Here is a 21697-nt window from a genome sequence, read left to right as displayed (position 1 = left end):
TAAAATGTTTCTCATATTTAGTATTATTTCAAAATCATTCTACGATTTACCTTTTAATAATATAATGTTATGTTATTATATATAAAAATATTTTGTATATATAATATAATGCATAACATTATATTTTATACATATTTTTAATTCTTTTTTTTTCAAATTGCAATTTATTTTTTTAACCAATTTTTTATTTTACAAAATGAGTAATATAAAATATTTAAAATAGAAAAACGAGAGAAGAAAATTATGATCCATTAGAGAGAGAGAGAGAGGCCGGGGGTTAAAATAAGATTTTCTATCATTTTTTCTATGGCACATTTGTTAAATATAAATTAAATATTGAATAAAATATGTTATTCTATCTCTTATAAAGTGTGAGAAGAATAACGAGGCCTCGGTCACATTATCCGCCAGGGCACGGGACATGTTTGAGATAAAATGAAAAACACATAGAAGTTGATCTCCTTACATCTGCCATCAGAGGATCCCTCTCCGTCATGCAAAAGCAGAGAGGCGAAAGTATTCAAGGCACCAGCAACACACATGTCCTGCAATCCATTGGGATCATGGCAGTCCCCTGTGTGACAAGAACAAGTTCACGTAACTAATGCACTGTCTTCAGTGAGTTGATAACTTCTCAGAGAATTTCCAAGAATTAGGCCAACTTGAATAGCATATAAGATTAAAGGACGGAACACTTGGTATCAGCCTGAAACTCAGAAGAAGACTTGAATATTATCTCAATCGTGGATGAGGGGTAACCTTTAATTTTCTGACTAATTTGATCACGCAATTTAAAAGAATTAATAACCCTGTCCCCTGAAAGACAGATAAATTTAGATAGTGAAATAACGCATTTCAGCCTTAGCCTAATGTCACGGTTTTGATTTTTCAAAATCCAACAAAAGATTCTAAAAGTATTGAAGGCATTATAGAGCAGGGGGTATGATAGCTGGATGTGTGGATGAAAGTTGACACCTTCCTGCAACACAAATCTTTGATGGGCTTCAATTCATCTCAAATTTAAGATGTCCAGGCTCACAACTCAAATGAACAAATTTTTTTGAAGTTATAAGAAATGAGAAAAGTTGATTGAATTATTGTCATCTAAGTTCAAATGATACACAAATTAAAAGCACAAAATTGATTAATTGATTTGCGAAACAGAGAATAAATCATTTTACCCAGAAGAATGTCAATTTACAAATTAAATGAAACAAATATTGAAACAACACATTTCAGCTGTGCAGTACTGGCCTGGAGGTTGTGGTTACAGTGGTGGAGTGGCCAGTGGTAGTGGGCACATCCTCATCCAACCCAGCTGCCCATCTCCGGAGCATTCTCAACAACGACGCTGCTTTCCTTCTACATCTCTCAGTTCCAGTTCCCATCAACTCCCATATCACTCTCTCTATTCCTGGCATTGCCGCAAGCGCTGCCACCGTCTCCGACCCTCCTTTTCTACAAATATTAACAAGCGTGGCCGCGGCACTCTCTCTTGCTCTGTCCGATCCGCTCCTCAACACCACACTCAGTTTCTTGATTGCATGGTAAGCTGCAGCAACTGCCACTAATCCACCTCTCCGCACCACCACTTCCAGTACAGTCACAGCCTCCTCAGCCTCCTCCGGTGATGCTGCCATTACTTCAATGACCATCTCCACCACTCCTCCTTCGATTAACCTCCCAACTGTATCTCTTTCACCCGCCAAACTTAAAATTGCCACCAATGCATCTCTTCTCGAAGACGCGGGCCCCCCTTTAGCCAAATCCATCAACCCCTTTATGACGCGTGTCTTCTTCCCCAATCTCTTCCTATACGACTGCACTCCAGCTAGGCTAAATATGGTGGCTGCCGCGTTGCCCTTCGCCTCCCACGTGGCACCTGATCTCAGCACCTCGATGACGCCGTTCAGAGCTCCATCTATTTCCATTATCCTGGTCTTGTTGGCTTCCAGGATGGAAAGGTTGAGGAGCGTTGTGACGGCGTTGACCTGGAGGCTTGGGTTGTCAGAACCCAAGAACCTCACTAGCAAAGGTATAGCTCCTGCTTCGGCAATGCAGGCTCGGCTTTCCGAATCTGTCTTGGCGAGTACGCGAAGCTCGTGAACCACGCGATTCGTGGCCTCCACCGACTCTGAATCGGTTAACTTGTTGATGAGAAATAACACGGTCATCTTCGTGGCGCCGAAAAGCGTTTTGTTTTGCGTGGCGGCTTTAACTTTATCGTTGACTTCCGTTGTTTGGAATGGAATTTCTTGCTCCCGGCACCATAGTATGATGAGGTTCCTGAGAGCGCGGTTTTGGATTAGCTTTGTGTGGGCTAGGATCTGACCTGTCTTGGGACACGTGTTGTGTCCAGATTCGATCCAGCGATTGATCGATGTCCGATCATACGTCTGTCCCGTTGCCACGACTACTGGGTCCCGCATCAGGTCGAGAGTGATCGGACACCGGAAGTCGGCCGGTATAATTGTGTCCGTCATGGATTTTTGCCGCCGACCGTGGGACTTGGGCGTGGACGCTCCGAAGAGAACGCACTTGGCGTAACGGACCAGGCCGATCAATGCTGTGACTTCAGATTTGCTTTTGTCATCCCTTTGATTCTGAAACTCTTCTTCAAGGCTTTTAATCTCATCACTGCAACTTGCGGAGTCTTGTAAATCTAATTTCTCAAATATCTCGGCTAATTTTTTATGATCGGGAACAATCTCCCTCTTGATCTGATCGAGCATTTTCAGTAAATCTCGTCTGAGAGTTTCATCTGTGGGATCTACATAAGCAGCGGTTTCCGAACACTGTTTTCTGATTAAAAGGACAAGTTCTTCAATATCTTCGACCAAATCCAGGCCTTTCACCGGAATAATATCCAACAAGGTCGATAAATCCAGAGTGAGTTCATGAAAACCGTTGGAAACCGATTCGTTCTGCATGAGAAGCCATGTCCTGCTTCCGTTGGAACAATCCTCGATCAATGTTTTCATCCTTTGCAAGACTATATACATTTCTTCAAAGCAGAGGATAGCCGTAGGAGCGAAACAGGACACCGGATTGCGCAGAAGCTCTTCGAACAGGAAGGCGAGGAGATTAGATTTGCGAATAATTGAAACGGAATTGCGCTTGAGAAGAAACTGAAGCGGCGCCAGAGACGAAATCTCTTGAGAGACCAGAAGCAGAGATTGAACCAATCTGCGATCGGATAAGGTAGGAGAAATGAACGATCCGGCGGATGGACGCCGTTTTCTGGGAAAGTTTTGTGGAGATATCGCCATAGATTGACGAGAAACAATCAGAAAATGAGTGAATGAAATTCTTAGAAGCCAATGCGAACTTGTGAATTCTTTTGATTGAAGCTGAAGAAAGAATTGAATGATGGCGGAACAGCTACTACCAAATTGGTGCTCCTTTTCCTTTTATATTTTCTTAGAAGAGAAGATTAATAAAATAAAACGGCAGCTAGGACGGTTGGTTTTGACTGGATTTGCTTGTATATGGATTCTGGAAGAAGAGTTGGTTTTTCTATTTGGCTGGCCTTTTACTGGGTAAGAATTGAGGTCCTGTTTTCATTCAATACCTATAATTGAGCAGTTCAATTCAACTGCAAATTTGTTTATTGGGTCCTCTAAATCAACTTTGTTTCCTTCCAAAACCTATTTTATTATATTAATATATGCAGAATAATATTTCATAACCCAAAAACTCTTGTAGAAATTAAATTTTAGCAAACATACCCAATTATTTCCTTCATTTCTCTTTCCAAAATACACCTATCATTTCATTACATCAACTTTTCAACTATTCCTCTAGCCAATAAATGTACATAAAGCATCAAATTTTTTAGATTGTGCATCAAGTTTTCTAAAGTGAATAAAACGTGAAATAATGAACAAACACGATATGACATGGTTGGCAAGCACAACATAACATAGTTGACAGATACGATACGACACAATTGACAAATAAACCTTTGAAATTGAAAAGTATAACTTATTCACAATAGTTAACGCAAATAAATGTTATTCAATTAATTTGAATTTATTGAGAACTTTTTTTAGAAAAATGATTTAATGGTTTCAATGGTTAAGACTAGTTAAGCTTATAAGATTAGTTGCTGAACTGTGGATCAATAAACATATGGTTAAATATTGTGCAGATTACAAATATTAGTTATGAGTTTGGTGGACTTGTTGTTACACTAGTACAACTCTCAACTAAAAATTGTTGCAATCTCACTTTTTTATTTTCTCTTTTACTTTTTCCTGTTTTCTTTTCCAAAAGTTGCTAAATAAACAATCAAACAAACATGGTCAGCCCCACCTTTATGGTGTTTAGAATATGAACTTTGCCCGTGATGAACTTTTGGAATAATCTTAAGAGCATAATTATCCTCTCCCAAATAACTAAATAACCGCAATAAGTACAGAATATGGTTTAAGAGAGATTAGTAATAAGTAAACTTTGGTCAAGTGAATTTCATCTCAGTGGACGTGGCACTATGTGGTCAGCGAAAATATGGCATGTTTGAATCATGATTCTGATTGGAAAATTCAAAAAGAGCACGCAATGGTGGAATAAAGAGGATGAAATGTCCATGGGTGCCGAAGACGGTGATTGGTGGTGGGCAACAAATTCGCCATACCAAACCAAGACGCCTCCTTTCTGTGCAGCCTTAGGCCGGCTGTCGCACGCCATACACAGATTCTTTTGTGTATAGATAATACAAATGAGCTGTTACGCATGACCAATAGCAGGGTTGATGTGGACTTGGTCTGATGTTAACCCACATCTCTATTTCAATACTCGTATACAGATAGATGGCCAAATCAAGATGACTGTAGCCATTATTTGTTGAAATAATTTTTATTTTGATGAAGTTGACGTGCGTTCTTACATTAACTCTTAAAATTTCCACCTCTTGCCTTTAGCTATGACAAAAAATAAAATAAATAAATAAAAATAAAGCTAATGAAGATTTGATTTTTCATAAATGCAAATTGGAAAAATTCATGGGGTTGACATTTGTGACGTCTAAACATTTAGGCAAAGTCAACACGGTGGCACTGTGTCAAAGTTTTACCATCCCCAAGTATAATTTTGCTTCAAAATCTCTTATTATTGGCTGAATATTATTTATTTTTATTTATATAATTTCTAGGCAAATTATTAGGCATAGGATAAGATTTCTGATATCCACGTCCTTGATGGATTCTCTTGTTCTTCTTTATCTTTTCTATAGTTTATTATCGCGCCAAGTTTATGTCAATCCATTGGCTGCCCCACTTCAGAATTTCGGCGCTGCAGGGTTCATGTGAGCTCCACCTTTGGCTTGAACGCAGTTAAAAACCGAAAAAGGAAAAAGTGAAAATCAAGTAAAGTGTAGAACATGGAGAGCATCACCAATTTTATTTTATTTTTTTCCACATAATTTGATAATTTAGAATTACTGATTTGCCCTGTGATGGGTGAGTAAATATCAGTTTATATACCATGAGGCCATGATGATTGAAGCATTGGGAAGTAGTGATTTTGAGATTAGGTTCGGTTGCGGTTGGACACAACCACTTTCATGATTGCAGAGAGACATGCTGGTCCTACGCTGAAGATTAAAATAAAATGTTCCTTTATGCTTTTGTGCCACCCACCAATACACCAACCAACTTAAATAAGCTACGATCCACACATGTACATAAATTTAGGTATGGAACTTCATGTGACATGTATGACCCATCCATATTCACATTCATTGCAAAAAATTTCAATTCATGAAAGGATATACCATATGCCAAATGACAAAAAACACAAAAATGAATGGATGAATATACCATATGCCGGAAAGCATATAAAAATTTAGATTTGAAGAATTCAATTAACTAAACTATGTGTCTTTAGCTTTAGCTGCAGTGTACCAGCAGATTCTTTGATGTAAATTAAAGGCAGGAAACCTAAAGACAAGGCTGCTTTCAACACAACCCACTGGAATGGCATTTTGTAAAGGGGTTTGGTGTCATAGTACTGCAGAAGAAACAATTTGAATAAGTTTTAGGTGAGAAAATGACCTAGTCTACCATTCATGAACATCGTCTAGAACCCAGGCAGGAAGGAAGGAATATTTTCGATGACGAAATCTTGATCGAAATCGTGGAACCATACTGCTTTATTTTAATATTAAATTGTATAGAATTTGATCAAAGATTAACTTTTCGTAACCTAAAAGAACCTTCTATGCATGTATATGAGACCTGAAAAATACCAATTCAATGCTATATTTATACAGTGAGATTTGAAATTCTGATGATGAATTCAAATTTGAGCAGTGGCGATGAACCCAACTTCAATGGCTGCTACATGAATGGTTGAAGCCAATATTGACCCAAATGTATGCAAAAAATTATTTTTAAGAGAAACTATGCATATGGGTGGGGACATGAATATGATATAATATCACATGGGTTGGACATACGCTCCTATGTATTGTTTCTATTATCCCCCTAGTGAATATGAACCTAAAAAATAAGAGCAAAATCACATTCCACACAAGTAGTAACTAAATTCTCAAAAGCATACATGTTCTTTCAAGTTACCAATGCCCACAAGTTAGATTAATTTTTTCTTTTCAACCATTAATAGAGTGGCTTGTACAACTTTCCAATTCACAATAATGTCATTTTTTTCTCTTCAATGTGGACCTCACTTAAAAGTAGGTTTCTTGTGGCACTCTTTGCCCTTCCCAAACCCTTTTCTTTTGTTAAAGGTTTTTTATTTGCAAATTTAGGTGTGCTTGCTTACCTACATTTTATTTCGTCCGAATGTTTGGATTTCCAGCCTATGTTAGAGAATGGAGATAACTTTTCTATTTTTAACTTGGTTTCTGCAAAGACCCAAATCCTTCCTGGTGAGTTTAATTGATCTACAATTTTGGTCCTTTGGATGGTTCACATAAGATGGTACAATTGTGGGCCTTCTCATTTCGTATGATACAAGCTGCGAGTTTGGGGCCATGGACAATTTTGGGTCAAATTGGGCCAGCACGTTGATGGGTTTTTGTAGTTGTTGGGCCTCTTTTTTAAAATATTTTGCCTAATGTGTACTTGACCCATAATTAATACAGAATGGTTTATGACAATTGACAACATATCAGCACATGAATTAGAGGTCTTCAATCTTAATAGGAAACTATTAGGAAAAAGAATATTGAAATTTCCAAAATTAACAAGGGGATGGTACTTGTTTGAACTAAAATCTGGTACATTGACGGTTGGCAAGACCAAACTTGAAATTAATGCCTTCAAATGGATCATGCTGTTGTAGCATGAATATAATGCCGCAATTTCTTATTTTGGAATACATTTATTAGAAGCACTTTTACCATAAATTAGTTAGAGTGCATTTGATAGTGATTCCAAAAAATATTTCTAATATTTCTAATACTTAAATAATAAAAAAATTTAAGTATTAAAAATATAAAAAACGCTTCCTAAAATCATTATACCAAACAAAAGTATCTTTATATAAACTAAAAAAGTGTTTTCTATAATGGGTCTGGTCCATGTGTACACAAGGGGGATAAGGCAGGCCTGCTAGCAAGTGGGCTATTGAGAAGGCCCTTTTCACTTCAAGTGACTTAAAATAGTTGTTCAATTCAATATCATTCACACTAATCACATGCCATTTTCTAATAAGAAAATTATAATGTTTTGAATTTTTTTTGAAGTTTTTTGAAGTTTTTCATGTCATAAAGTAAGTGTCAAACCATTCAATTTACTAAAATAATAAAAGTATCTATTTTTTGTAGTTTGTATTGATTTTTATAAGCTCTTTTTGATAAGTTTATTTTTAAAGGAAAAATCATTATAAAAAAGTTTTTTCATCTCACATATAGAGGAAAAACAAACTTTTCATTGGATTAAATACCAGTTGTGGGGAGTCCCCTCTACGTGTCCCTTTCCAGTTCAGACACTTTGCTTATCCAAGACAAGTGTATAACTCATTTCGATCGTTCTATTCAAACCAAGATAAGATCCGTTTGACACTAAAAGTGAGAGGGTTCCTTACCTCCATAGGGTCAAACCAAGACAAGTCTTCTTCACTTCTTGTGCCCAAATAATTCTTCAATGCGTATTACTAGACTTCATTTGTGGAGCCCCAAAATTAATTTCTAAGTACTGATGTATATTTTAACGTTACAAGTGTGACCTAAGGTCTTAAATGATTCGGATTTGATAAGTACAAAAATAAACATCAGCGACACCGACTTTAGGATACCATTTCCAAATATGGTCACGGACTAGGAAAAGGCCAAGCAAGTGGGCCTTGAGTGATGAGTTCAACTTCCATAATTCGCATATAAATTCGAGTGTATGCACGCTTACAACAGTCTTTACCTCCTCCTCGTCTCAAAGAGCCTGAAAAATAATGTATTTTCGCCACATCCTCTGCCTCTCCCGCCCCAACGAGCCTAAAAATGAACAACCAGCAGCCACCCTCCACTTCTCCCATCCCCAAGAGACCAAGAAAACAATGTCCATTCTGTTTTTGCCCCTTAAAAGGCCTCAAACAACAAACACTTATATTATATTCTGCATGCATCCATGTTTCAATTATCAAGCTCGATCAATCAATTAAGCTTTGAATAAATGCACCATTAATTCTATATATTATATTATATATTCTCATAAAATGGCCCTGCCCACTGCCCAGACAGTGTCTTCTTCCCCCCCTGGATTTCCAATTATTGGTTCTTCAAATTTCAAAAGTATGATGACCCATCACCCTCATACATATGGCTGTTGTCCCCCATTCATGTGCACACAAAAATCGCCCAAATGTTTATTTTTCTTCAACACCCAAAACAAGCAAGACCACACACGCCTGGATCTCCACCAGGAACTGCCAACAAAATAATGCCCAAGATGGGACCTCTCCCTTTCATCCACTCACAATCCCCTGAAACGCGCCTCACTTTTTTTTTCTACCTAATTGTCAACACCCCATTTCTCCAGCTTTTTCAATCTGCCACCACTCTATTCCCTTTTCTTTACAATTTTTTTGCTTTTTCCTTTCTTAAAACTTAATGCTTAAGATATTGACTTAAAATTTTTTATTTAATTATTATTTAAATAATAAAATTATTTAATTAAATTAAATAAAAATTTATTATAAATCATCAAATTAACATATTTATTAACACAATTTATAATTATAATAAAAAAAGTAATCGAATAATAATAAATAAAAAAAAGAACTAGAGCAACTACAAATAAAAGAATAAAATAAAAAAATGATTTTAAAATAAATAAATTATTTTTATTTATTATTTAAAATTATTTTTTTCTTTTAAGTTATATATTAAACTATTTTATCAAACATATTTAATTTATTTAATAATTTAAATTAAATTATTAACTCTATTTTTTCAAGAACATTTAGGTTATGTTTGGTTCCCGGAAAGTACAAAGGAAAGAAAAAAATGCTAAGAAAAATGATTTTCTCATATTTGGTTGTCCTATGAAAAATATAAAAAAAAAATCAAATATAATTAAAACTAATTAAAAACTTATGTATTTTTAAATTATTTAATCTTTATATTGATGAGTTAAAATAAATAGAATGAGTTTGAAGTAAAAAAAAAATAATTTATCAATTTTTAATCTATTTTTTTATTTTCCTTCACTTTTTCTTTCCTTTATATTTTCTTTCCTTCACATTTTCCCTCAAATTTTCCGGGAAAAGGCATCGAAATATTTAAAAAATTATTGAGTGTATATATATAAAGACGCATTTTAATTTAATAAAGAAGTGTAGTAATAATTGCATGTTAAATAATAAAACAGTGACATCATGCTAAAGTTTTGAATGCTCCAAATGGAGGGTTGTGGGTGGCCAACTGATTAAGTCGTGAATTTGAGAAGCTCAATTATTTTGAACGTAAAATAAATTTTAAAAAAAATTAAAAAAACAGATCCCAGGCGGCATCTTACGTGGATACAATAATAGCAAGACTGATCTTTTATTGTAGCATGATTCGACATTTTATGAGACGTACTTGAATCAAGCGAAGAGGGTGGATTTTGCACCAAAATGTAACGTATTCTAATTTTTATATGACCTGGATATGACTTTGTGGTTAACCACCCACATATTTTATTATATTTGGGTCACCCGTCCAAATCAATGGGGTGGCGTCTCCCATTTCCTCACAATTTTTTATTTTTTCTTGAAATATTTCTTAAACAAAAGGGAGTAAAAATGGGTTTTACTTCATTCCAATTGGACCCAAATATTTATTAAAAGGATGGAATTTACTGACAATGATGGTACTGATCAGAAAGAGTAAAATATTGTGTCACTTTTGGAAAGTGGAAATTGACCTCTCAATCATTTTGGAATCGATGCATCCATCAGAGTCCGATCATATCCATCGTGTTTTTGATAAAAAAAACTGTTTTTTTTTTTTAAAAGCGGGGTAACCATTTTTTACAACAGTTTTTCAGAGTAAAAAATTTAATATATATATAACCAAGCTATTTTTCATTTTTATTTTTAAGAATAAAAAATAAAATATTTTTTAATTAATTTTTATTATTTCTCCTTATTTTTAAAAAATTATTTCAAAAAATAATTATATAAATATATAAAATAATTAAAAATAATACCATAGATATAAAAATTATTTTTAAAACATATTTAAAAATAAATTAAAAATATTTTAAATTTTCAAATGAATATTTGTTTCATAAAAATCAAATAATAATTTTCAAAAACTATTTTTAAAAATTATTTTAAAAAACAGTTATTAAATTAATCCTAATTATTTAACAATATTTAAAAATATTTTTGAAAAACTAATTAGTAGAAAACCATTTATAATATTTTCTGAAAAAACAGAGTGATCCTTTTAAAAATATTTTTATAGAATATCATTTCATTAAAAATACTTATAATAAAAATATTTTAAATAAAAATAATATCAAAATCACTTTAAGAACTTATTTCACGATGATTTTAAAAAATATTTTTATTTCTTCTACCACTTAAAAAAATAAATAAACATTTTTAAGTGAGAAAAAGTTTAAAAGACTAATGAATATTTTAGGATAATGTCAAATGTTTGTTTGTGAATAAAAATAATTCTATTTATTTTTATTTTTGTTAATTTATACAGACGAAATTAGATGGATGTTTGCTTAATCCAAAAGTATTCTTTTCGTGGCGACAAGAGAATCAAAATCATCCACACCTGGAAATTGATGTGGATATGCTTCATTAAATTAGCATTCAACAATGCCAAAAAAGCAAAAGACCGCTGGCGTGTAGATAAGGATGAAAAGGTTCTCCACTTTTCACGGATAACCCCTCAAATCTGACGAATCAAACATGGTGCACTTGAAAAACCCAATTCCAACACGCTGGGAAGAGGATAGACGAAACCAAGATGAAATCATCCAAATCCAATATTAAATAACCCATAAAGCGACCAGTTGGTCAGGAAAATCCACACCAAGGTTGGAGAATATAAAGCATATATATATTTCATTTAATTACTCACCAGACGGTAGAAATGACAATAAAATTGTAGATAATATCATAAATTTTTTTTGGAGAAAATTAGAAGAGTGATAAGTGGTGATTGTGCGTATGTCAAAAAGACAAGTTCTTGTTAATTAATTTTTTTTCATTATCCAATTAGAATAAGGTTCATGACCGTGAGATGAAGTGATGGTGACATAATACTTGAAGAGAAGCCCATGTAATATGGCCAACTTAGGAAAATGTAATTAAATCTTTTGCTTTTTTTCATATAAATATGCATAAGGGATAAAATATAATTAACTCCATTTCATTTGGAGTAGAAAATATGTACACATGCAAATACTATCGCCGTCCAATTTGTATATTGTTTCCATTGTAGAGGGGTTTATTAAAAAATGAAAAAGAAAAAGAAAGGGAGAGTCATGGTTGAACCTCCTATTCAGCTTTTTGTAAAAGTGAAACAATTGAAAATATATATATTAAAATATCGTTCTTCCAAAAATATTTCTAAACTTACTATTATTTGGGAGAACTAAATTTAGCGAAAATAGTTAAAACAAAAATCAATTTACCTAGTGTCACCACCATCGCTAGGTTGATGTTGATCGAAGTCTCATGTGGTGACACCTTACACCAATGAATGACTATAGCATGAGGGCACCATGCAATGTTCAAGACAAGGTGACGAGCAAGGAGGCCCACAATGTTCAAGTCATGGTTCAACCTCCTATTCAGCTTTTTGTAAAAGTGAAACAATTGAAAATATATATATTAAAATATCATTCTTCCAAAAATATTTCTAAACTTACTATCATTTGGAACAACTGAATTTAGTGAAAATAGTTAAAACAAAAATCAATTTACCTAGTGTCACCACCATCGCTAGGTTGATGTTGATCAAAGTCTTATGTGGTGACACCTTACACCAATGAATGACTATAGCATGAGGGCACCATGCAAGGTTCAAGACAAGGTGACAAGCAAGGAGGCCCACAATGTTCAAGTCATGGTTCAACCTCCTATTTAGCTTTTTGTAAAAGTGAAACAATTGAAAATATATATATTAAAATATCATTCTTCCAAAAATATTTCTAAACTTACTATCATTTGGAACAACTGAATTTAGTGAACATAGTTAAAGCAAAAATCAATTTACCTAGTGTCACCACCATCGCTAGGCTGATGGTGATCAAAGTTTTATGTGGTGACACCTTACACCAATGAATGACTATAGCATGAGGGCACCATGCAATGTTCAAGACAAGGTGACGAGCAAGGAGGCCCACAATTTTCAAGTCATGGTTCAACCTCCTATTCAGCTTTTTATAAAAGTGAAACAATTGAAAATATATATATTAAAATATCATTCTTCCAAAAATATTTCTAAACTTACTATCATTTGGAACAACTGAATTTAGTGAACATAGTTAAAACAAAAATCAATTTACCTAGTGTCACCACCATCGCTAGGTTGATGTTGATCAAAGTCTTATGTGGTGACACCTTACACCAATGAATGACTATAGCATGAGGGCACCATGCAATGTTCAAGACAAGGTGACGAGCAAGGAGGCTCACAAAGTTGAGCAACATGTTAGTGGAAAGGGAACATTGCTATGAGTGGTATGTGATGAATTGAAAATGGTGACATACAATGGTAACACCCATGCAAGGGACCATGTGGATGGCTTGGCGCAATAAGGTAAGATTTTTCTTTTATAGGGCATGCTTTGAAAAGGAGTTTCCAAGAGAAAAAAAATATTCTTTCAGCTTTTTTTTAATGTTAGAAAATTAAATATGTCTGTGAAAGCACTTATAATGTTTCTTTTTATAAAAAAGAAAACTACTTTAAATGTTTTTAGGGAAAAACGTAAGTTGTTGAGGGGTGTTGATGGAACATAAGTGGCAATAATAATGTTAACTTAAAAAGCACATGTAATATCTCACATGAGATAAGGGAGAAAGTTTATCGCATTATATAAGTGTGGGTTCATTTTAATCATATAGACGTATTTTAATGTCATGAAAGCCCTTTTTAACCCCAGAATGGACAATGTCCATACAATTCGGAGTGGGTCAATACAAATGATATAAAAGTCAATCTTTAAGCTGATATAAAGGTTTGTTTAGTCCTGTGAGGGGTGTCTATATATTTGGCCTCGCAATCCTGTGAAACACAACGAAGACATTGTGTTTACATAGATGACATAATATAAGTGTGGGCTTTTTTTAACCATGTAAATGCATTTTAAAGTCATGAGAGCCTCTTGAGTACAAAGCAGACAATATATATACAGTTGAGAGCAGGTATTGTGTTTGCATAGAAGACACAATATAAGTGTAGACTCCTCTTAACCATGTAAATGCATTTTAAAGTCATGAGAGCCCCTTGAATACAAAGTAAACATTATCTATATAGTTGGGAGTAGGTTGTTACAGCACAACATGAAGCTTTGGACATGAAAAAGATGTGATAGTAATCCTTACTAGCATATACGCATGAGTACAATGTCATATGGCATGGTTGTAGCATATGACATGAGATAAGCATGCCTTAGATGGAATGAATGAACACGATTGGCATGCATGAACCAACAACCCAATGGATGCAAGCCATTGTCTAATAAGAGGGCTTAGCACATAAAAGCAACATTGCATCAAGGACTTGTGCTTAGAAAGGGTTTGGAATGCATGGGACCACCTACATACACTAATAGGCTTTATAACACATAAAGGCTAAACATGATGTAACACTTCACATTGGTGAGAGTCCTAAAAACACTAAGACATGATACTTAGAAACACAAGGGAGTGACACATTGGCATTGAAGAAAAGCCAAGAAAGGTGTTATAACACATCAAGAAGACAACACTTAGCATGAGATTTTGCAAAGCATTTGACATAGAACCAATGATGGGTTGAGATGCTCACTAGACACGTAGAACAAGCTATGCAAATTTCTACACAAATGATATAGGTGACATCAAATGGTGTAATTAGACCTATGTGTTGGTGGACGACAAACAATATCTTTCTTCGAATAATGGTTTCCATTTAGTTATTAGACAAACCTACAAAAAAAGGAGTGGTCGAATGGTTGTCTAAGCACACCCCTCCAATAACTAAGTTAGCTTGGGGGATTCCAGGCAAAGTTTTAGCATGAGTTAGAGTGTGTACCTTTCCTCTAGTATCTTGATGTGCTTTCATAGTGGAAGGGTCTTGTAACATTGTTTATGCCCTAATGATTAACATTTGTTGTAGCTTCAATGCATATTAATGCATAACGGTCAATTATTTAGCCATCATAAACGACTAGTTATTTATGTTATGCAACGATTGCCTATGTTGGGAAACGTATAGCAATTACATCTATGACCTTGCTACTCATAAGGTAATTAATGGATTGTAGTCAAGTTCTATACTGGACAAATGAACACACATCTCGATGAGATTAATCGGCCTCTAGGGCCCACACTATGTAGGTGGTATAGCAAAAGAGTGTGCTATTGAAAATGGAATAGCTATCATGAGCAATGCAACTACTATGATAAATGGCATTAGCAAAGGCAAGTAATGTAACTAGTGGGCAAGTAGCACTAGTTTAAGTTATGAGAAGATCCACTAGCTATATATGAGCGGGCTAAGTGAGTCCATTCCTAAAACATGGTTAACGCTTGATATGTATAAGTAGAGTCTCATGCTAAGTTTCTCTCCATGAGCTCCTCAAAAAAAGTTGTGGTAGTCTTGTTTCAACAAAAATGTTAATTGTTTCCCATGTTTACTATAAAGTTAATACAATTTGGGGCGTTTCCCTTATAATATCTTTCTTATGTGCTTTTGCTTTAGTCTTGTGAGCTTTTTGCTCACACAACACAAAAGTTTTGAGAGATAAACTTTATGTTTTTGACACCTCTAATTTTACAAGGTCATTCAAATACCTTCTTTCTTAATTCTATCAATCATAACAGTCTAATCAACTTTCGATTGATTATTATGAGCTAACTCTATGGAATCCAAGATACATCTCCAACCTAACGGTCTAACATACCAAAACCCAAATGAACTTTAAAAGCGAAATCTTACATAAAGAATGAGGGTCATGAGCAAGTTATAAATCAAGCTCTATTAGAAATTTGAATTTAATATAAGGATAAGACCCTCTACCTAACACACATATGATCATTTTAAATATATTTTATGAGCATGATTAAATGTTTATTTACTTGTGCTTTTAAAATTGAATTTGAACGAAATTATTGTTGAAAGTAATCTGTTGTGTTTTTATCCAACATTAGAAGAGAAAATTGAATTTATGAAGAATTACTTGTATCATCTACTTCAAGTTTGGTTTACAGCTACAGGTTTGCAGAATTTACAGTGGAGGGCCATGTGATGCCACCTGGTCCATGGCTTGAATCTCATTCTATCCATAATCTCTAAGACCGTAACCACCAAAATAATAATAATAATAATAATAATAATAATAATAACATTGAAAGAACTTCATTGAATAAGTCTTTTGAATCACTTTGTTTTTTTCCTTTGTGTTTTAGGTGTCCTCATCGGAATATCATTATGGTTTGGGAAAATAATAAATAGGTTGGGGAAGGATTTGAAAAAAAAAAATTCAATCTCGTACAGCTTTGAATATTATTCATTCCTACTGTTTGCTCATATAATTAATAAAAACTAATTTAATTTAATTTTTCATTTTTCATTTTTTAAACACATAAAAAAATTTTAAAAACACAGCATGATAAAAATTTATAATATTTATTTATTTATAAACTATATTAATTTTTTAAATTATAAAATATAATGTATATTTTAAAAAAAAATTAAAAGGGGAAGGTGGGTGGGCATGAGAAATACTCCTTCCGAAGGGAGTCTAAAAATACATGATTGGAATGGGATAAAGCGTGCGTTCTTTTCTTTAGGAACGGGTTGGAATTTTGTCTAAATACATAATTATGTCTAAATAATTAATGAGTGATTGGGGTGGGGCAACCCATGTTGACGTTGCCAGCCCTAATCTCACTTGTACGAGTTTGCTTTTCTTTTTTGTTTTGATTGACACAGAGGAGGGAAGTTACATAGGTGGGGTATTTTTTTCTGTTAGGGATTCAAAATCAACCTGTTTTGGTAATTATTTTTTAGCATAATTTTATATTTTGTAAAATAAAAAAATAAAAAATATGTTAAATAATTAAAAATTATTTTTTATTTTCTGTTGTTAAAAATTTTTAGAATATATTTTCAAAGAACATTATTTAATTATTTTCTGTTATTTTTTATTTATTTTTTAAATATTAATTTAAAAAATAATTATACATGTGAAATAATTAAAAATAAATTTTAGATATAAAAATTATTTTTTAAATATATTAAAAATATTTTAAATTTTTAAACAAAATTTTATTTTATAAAACATTAAACAAGAATTTTTTTTAAAAATTATTTTTTAAAACTATTTCAAAGAATAATTACCAAACAACTGCTTAGTTTCTTGGCTTTATCTGGATGGTGCAATCGGAGTATTCTTGGCCTTTCGGGTTTTGGAGTTTGAGGAATTGGGATTTCTGAGCTGTTTTTCCTTTTGCATTGATTTGGGTTCTGTGGTTGTGGATGGGTTATTCATGTATTCTGTTTGGGCATGAAAGAAAAGTGGGGGAATTGAGGAGGTGGAAGGACTTATCCGGAAAGGAAAAAAAAAAAAAAGTTGATAACCAAATCAGTAGAATTAGCACTGTTGTCTTTTGAGTGTTTTTTTAAAATACGAATTTAGATGGTATTTATTTTTTTTTACTTTTTATTGAAAGTAATTTATTTTTAGAATTTAGGTGGATTGTTTCTATTTTTTATGATTTATTATAAATTTTTTATTAAATAAAAAAATTAAAATATGTAATTTTTTTAAATAAAAAAATTGATTTTTTTTATTTTTGAATATATAATAAAAATAAAATATTATAAAAATAAATAACTTAATATTTAATGGTATTAATCATTAAAATTTTATTTAAAATTAATTGTTTTGATACTTTAAAATGATGAAAAAAGTCTCGAATATTTTTTGGAAAAAGAAAATTTCCTTAATTCAGTCATAAAAGCTGCAGAGTCACCTGTTCAAGAACATGGACCATGTCAGTTTCCACTTAGAGCATGATTACGTGAGAAACAGTATCGATCTGAATAATTTAATGAAATGGGATATGCAGAAGAAAAGATACATGTCACAGCTCCATTCGATCCAATGAAATAAAACGGATCCCACTCAATTATTGCATCTGAAGTCTAAACAGATTGAATCCGATTTTCGCGTATATTTTAAGTCTCGAGAAATACTAAAATATTAGATATTGTCCATTCGATCTGGATTCTGGACATTCTAAGTATTTTTTTTTTTGTTTCTCTTTTCCGAGGGCGTGGAGTGGGTTTCTTGAATCTAACTGACAGATGCTAAGAAAATTCCATATCTTGATTCTTCATCATTCGTTTCTCTAATCTAATATTTAAATTATTTCGAAGAGCTTCAAATCGGTAAAGAAATTTTAGCATTATTTGGAACAGCACAAGATGGATGGAAATGGAATGCCTTCACCATGAGCAAGGTTAGGTAGGAGGTAAAAACTAAAAAGGAGAAGAGGAGGAGTAGGACCACTTCAGGAAGATGGGTCGGCGTGGAGGAGAGGGAACAGTGATGTTGAATGGCGCTAGCGGCTGGGCTAGGGTCATTTACAAAACTGCACATGACTGAATTCTAATTCTAAAGGGGTATTTAAGACGGAGTGAGAACGGTTCACATGGAACCTGCTTTCACGGTTATTATTGCGATGCAAGTTGACGCTTCATTTCACATCCTCATCCTATACACCCCCTTGTCTCCTTCCTGCATTACGCATGCACTGACGATTTTGCCCTCTACTTTTTTTTCTTTCTTATAGTTTATTTTTACCGTCCTTGGTCAACGAAATTTTATGCTTATCGATTGGCGTGATTATCAGGGAATATGGGAAGAAAACCAATGATTAGGAGAAAAGGCAAGACGTTGAAGGAGAGGGGTAATAAAGGAATTAACAATAATTTAATAGAAAGGCTTTGATTTAGGAGGAATGTGGGTCAAAGGAAGCAAATTATGCAACCCAAGTTAAAACGTTCGGAGGAAGCTAGAGATAGAGCCTTAACCATAGGTCACTTTTTCCCTCAAAAAAGGAATAAGGAATAAGCAAGAGTTTCTCCTTTGTCTAAATGACAGGAAAAAGACAAAAGGGGTGAGAAAAAGAAAAGTTAGATTATTTGAAATAAAATTACAGAAATAAATCAGCATCAATGGAATAAATGAGAAATGAAGACGAGATATAATAAAATTGAAATCTTCAGCCGAGATTTTTGTAGTTGAAGACATAAAATTGATAATTCATGTAAAATGGTATTTACTAAAAGGAAGATGAAATAAAAAGCATGTGGGATGTGGGTAACGAGACGGAAAGAGGCGGAAGATATGAGAGGGACCCATGAAGCAACAACGACCATATTACTTCTACGGAAAATGTTGCTGAACACGTGGATGGTCGCAACGTCGCGTTTAACCGAGTGAAGAACATATAAAAAGCCCCAAAAGGATGACGTAATGGTGTTAGAATCAGGACATATTTTCCTTTAAAGCCATGGTTCCCACATTAAAATTTATTAATAAATTTTAAAAATAAATTAATAAAAGGCTGTGTGTTACCTGTATGAGCACCACCACATCAAGGCGCTTTGTTTCATTCCAGCTCTAGAAAAACCTCCACCCGTTGCCTTCCTCGCTTTCTTTATATTCATCATTTTCAGCCCTGTTTGTTTCTCGAGAGTTGATAAGATTAAGGATAAGGTAAGAAAAACCCAAAGCGGTTGATGTTGTAGCTCTGGATTGAATTTTGATGCCAACGAGAGCGGTATCTGATATAACGGGAGGTTCCTTCTCCGGAAATTGTGGTTTCAGAGATGGAGAACGATACTGGAGATGCTGAGCCGGCGAACGAAGATATTCAGCCGGAGATAACTTTGTTCGGAAAGTACGCGGTTGGAAAGTTGCTCGGCTATGGAGCCTTCGCGAAGGTCTACCACGCAAGGAACATCCGAACGGGCCAAAGCGTGGCGATCAAGGCTGTGAGCAAGAAAAAGGTGATGAAAGGAGGATTGACGGGCCACGTGAAGCGGGAGATTTCTATCATGCGCCGGCTACGGCATCCTCACATCGTTAAGCTGTACGAGGTCTTGGCGACGAAAACGAAGATCTACTTCGTGATGGAGTACGCCAAAGGTGGTGAGCTCTTTACAAAAATAGCCAAGGGGCGGTTCAGCGAAGACCTCAGTCGCCGGTATTTTCAGCAGCTGATCTCCGCCATTGGATATTGCCACTCCCGAGGCGTTTTCCACCGCGATTTGAAGCCGGAGAACCTTCTTCTCGACGAGAATTGGAACCTTAAAGTCTCCGATTTCGGTCTCAGCGCCGTGAAGGATCAGATCCGGGCCGATGGTCTCCTACACACTCTCTGCGGTACCCCGGCGTATGTGGCGCCGGAGATTCTAGCGAAGAAAGGTTACGATGGTACCAAGGTGGATATCTGGACTTGCGGCATCATTCTCTATGTATTGAACGCCGGTTATCTTCCGTTCAACGATCCAAACCTCATGGGAATGTACCGGAAGATCTATAAAGGCGAGTTTCGGTGTCCGAAATGGACTTCTCCTGATATGCGACGCCTTCTATCACGCCTTCTCGATACGAATCCAGAGACGAGAATCACTGTCGATGAGATCATCCGTGACCCTTGGTTCCAAAAGGGTTACAAGGAAATCAAATTCCACGTGGAAGATTTTGATTTCAAGGATCACGACGACGACGACGACAACGCCGAGTACATGAACGCGTTCCACATTATCTCATTCTCGTCCGGTTTCGAATTCTCCTGTATGTTGAACGATTCCGGCATTTCGGTGGCCGGTGAAAGATTCGTATCGGCCGAGTCACCGGAGAAAATAATAGAAAAGGTCGAGGACGTGGCAAAAAAGGAGAACGTAACAGTGACGAGAAAGGAAAATTGGGGAGTGATGTTGGAGGGACAAAACGGTAATTTCGCCTTGATAATGGAGATATATCGGTTGACGGAGAAGCTGGTCCTGGTAGAGGTGAGGAAGAAAGAGGTGGACGCTGGACTAGGACCTGGCAAAGAAATCTGGCGAGACACACTCCGGCCGCAGCTCAGCGAACTGATTTATCAACCGGAGGAGCCGAGCACCGAGAGCTGAAAGGCTGCCCTCCAGCCAGGTTGAAGATTCAGGAATCAAAAGCAGTCCCCTGTCGCAGGTTCCTGGAACTGTATTTTCTATTCTTCAATATTTTAGTTGAATAATGGAGAGCGAGAAAAAAAACCTCCCCCGTCATTCTTCCTTTTTTTTCTCCGGAATTTGATTTTTTTTCATATAGATTTTTGTTCTTTATTATGTTTTTCAAACATGGTTAAAATGGAGCTACATGTGATATTCTGTAAAGTAGAAACCCAATTGTAGATACTATATATACAAGCTATTTTTATTTTAGTTCCCTCTTTGCCCTTTCATTTTTCTCTTTTTTCCCCTTTGTTTTTCCAAACAAGAGGTGACACATCGATGGCGTGGAGCCGTTTTGTTTAATAATATGCCATGGACTGATATTTACCATAGTCTATAATTTATTTATTATTAAAAAATATATTTCACTTAAAATTTCAAGTAATCTTTTAATATATTTCTTAGTTATTTTTAATACATTTCTGATTTTTTATTTTTAAGAGATAAAAAAGTGATAATAATTCTTACAAAATTGATGTCCCCTTATTATCTAGTTAGATTTGTTTGTTTTGTTTTGTTTTATTGTCTAAGGACTTTATAAGAACATGAATTTTGAAAAATGTACTTTTCTTTATGATGCAAACTTTAAATTCTTTGATTTCTTTCCATGAAAGGAACTAAAATTCGACTTGTTAAGTAATTACAAGTTGGTTTTGGCCGTATCTTTTGAAACTCGTCTCTAAAAGCTATTTTAAAATAAAAAAACAAAATACAAAATTTTGATTTTTAAAATAATATTTTTAGGCAAAAACAATGCTTTTCAAAAGAAAACCAAAAACTCATTCAAATAAATAA

General features: G+C 34.4%; 2 protein-coding genes across 2 annotated transcripts; one reads left to right on the top strand and one right to left on the bottom strand.

Annotated features, from left to right (window-relative positions):
- Nucleotides 1-1118: 1118 nt before the first annotated feature.
- Nucleotides 1119-3547, bottom strand: LOC117921187 (U-box domain-containing protein 16). The gene has a single exon (XM_034839003.1). The coding sequence runs from the start codon at nt 3267-3269 to the stop codon at nt 1236-1238; it is 2034 nt and encodes a 677-aa protein (XP_034694894.1). The 5' UTR covers nt 3270-3547; the 3' UTR covers nt 1119-1235.
- A 15714-nt stretch (nt 3548-19261) lies between these two features.
- Nucleotides 19262-21116, top strand: LOC117921046 (CBL-interacting serine/threonine-protein kinase 14-like). The gene has a single exon (XM_034838803.1). It carries the CDS (start codon nt 19514-19516, stop codon nt 20819-20821), a length of 1308 nt encoding a protein of 435 aa, XP_034694694.1. The 5' UTR covers nt 19262-19513; the 3' UTR covers nt 20822-21116.
- The last annotated feature ends 581 nt before the right edge of the window (nt 21117-21697 follow it).

The sequence above is a fragment of the Vitis riparia genome, chromosome 8, assembly GCF_004353265.1.
Source record: "Vitis riparia cultivar Riparia Gloire de Montpellier isolate 1030 chromosome 8, EGFV_Vit.rip_1.0, whole genome shotgun sequence".
Lineage (NCBI taxonomy): Eukaryota > Viridiplantae > Streptophyta > Magnoliopsida > Vitales > Vitaceae > Vitis > Vitis riparia.
Note: the sequence above shows the minus strand (reverse complement) of the source record. Positions and strands in the feature narration are given on the sequence as shown.

Coding starts and splice junctions, on each gene's coding strand:
- LOC117921187 (XM_034839003.1), bottom strand. CDS start 3,269: ATGGCGATATCTCCACAAAACTTTCCCAGAAAACGGCGTCCATCCGCC.
- LOC117921046 (XM_034838803.1), top strand. CDS start 19,514: ATGGAGAACGATACTGGAGATGCTGAGCCGGCGAACGAAGATATTCAG.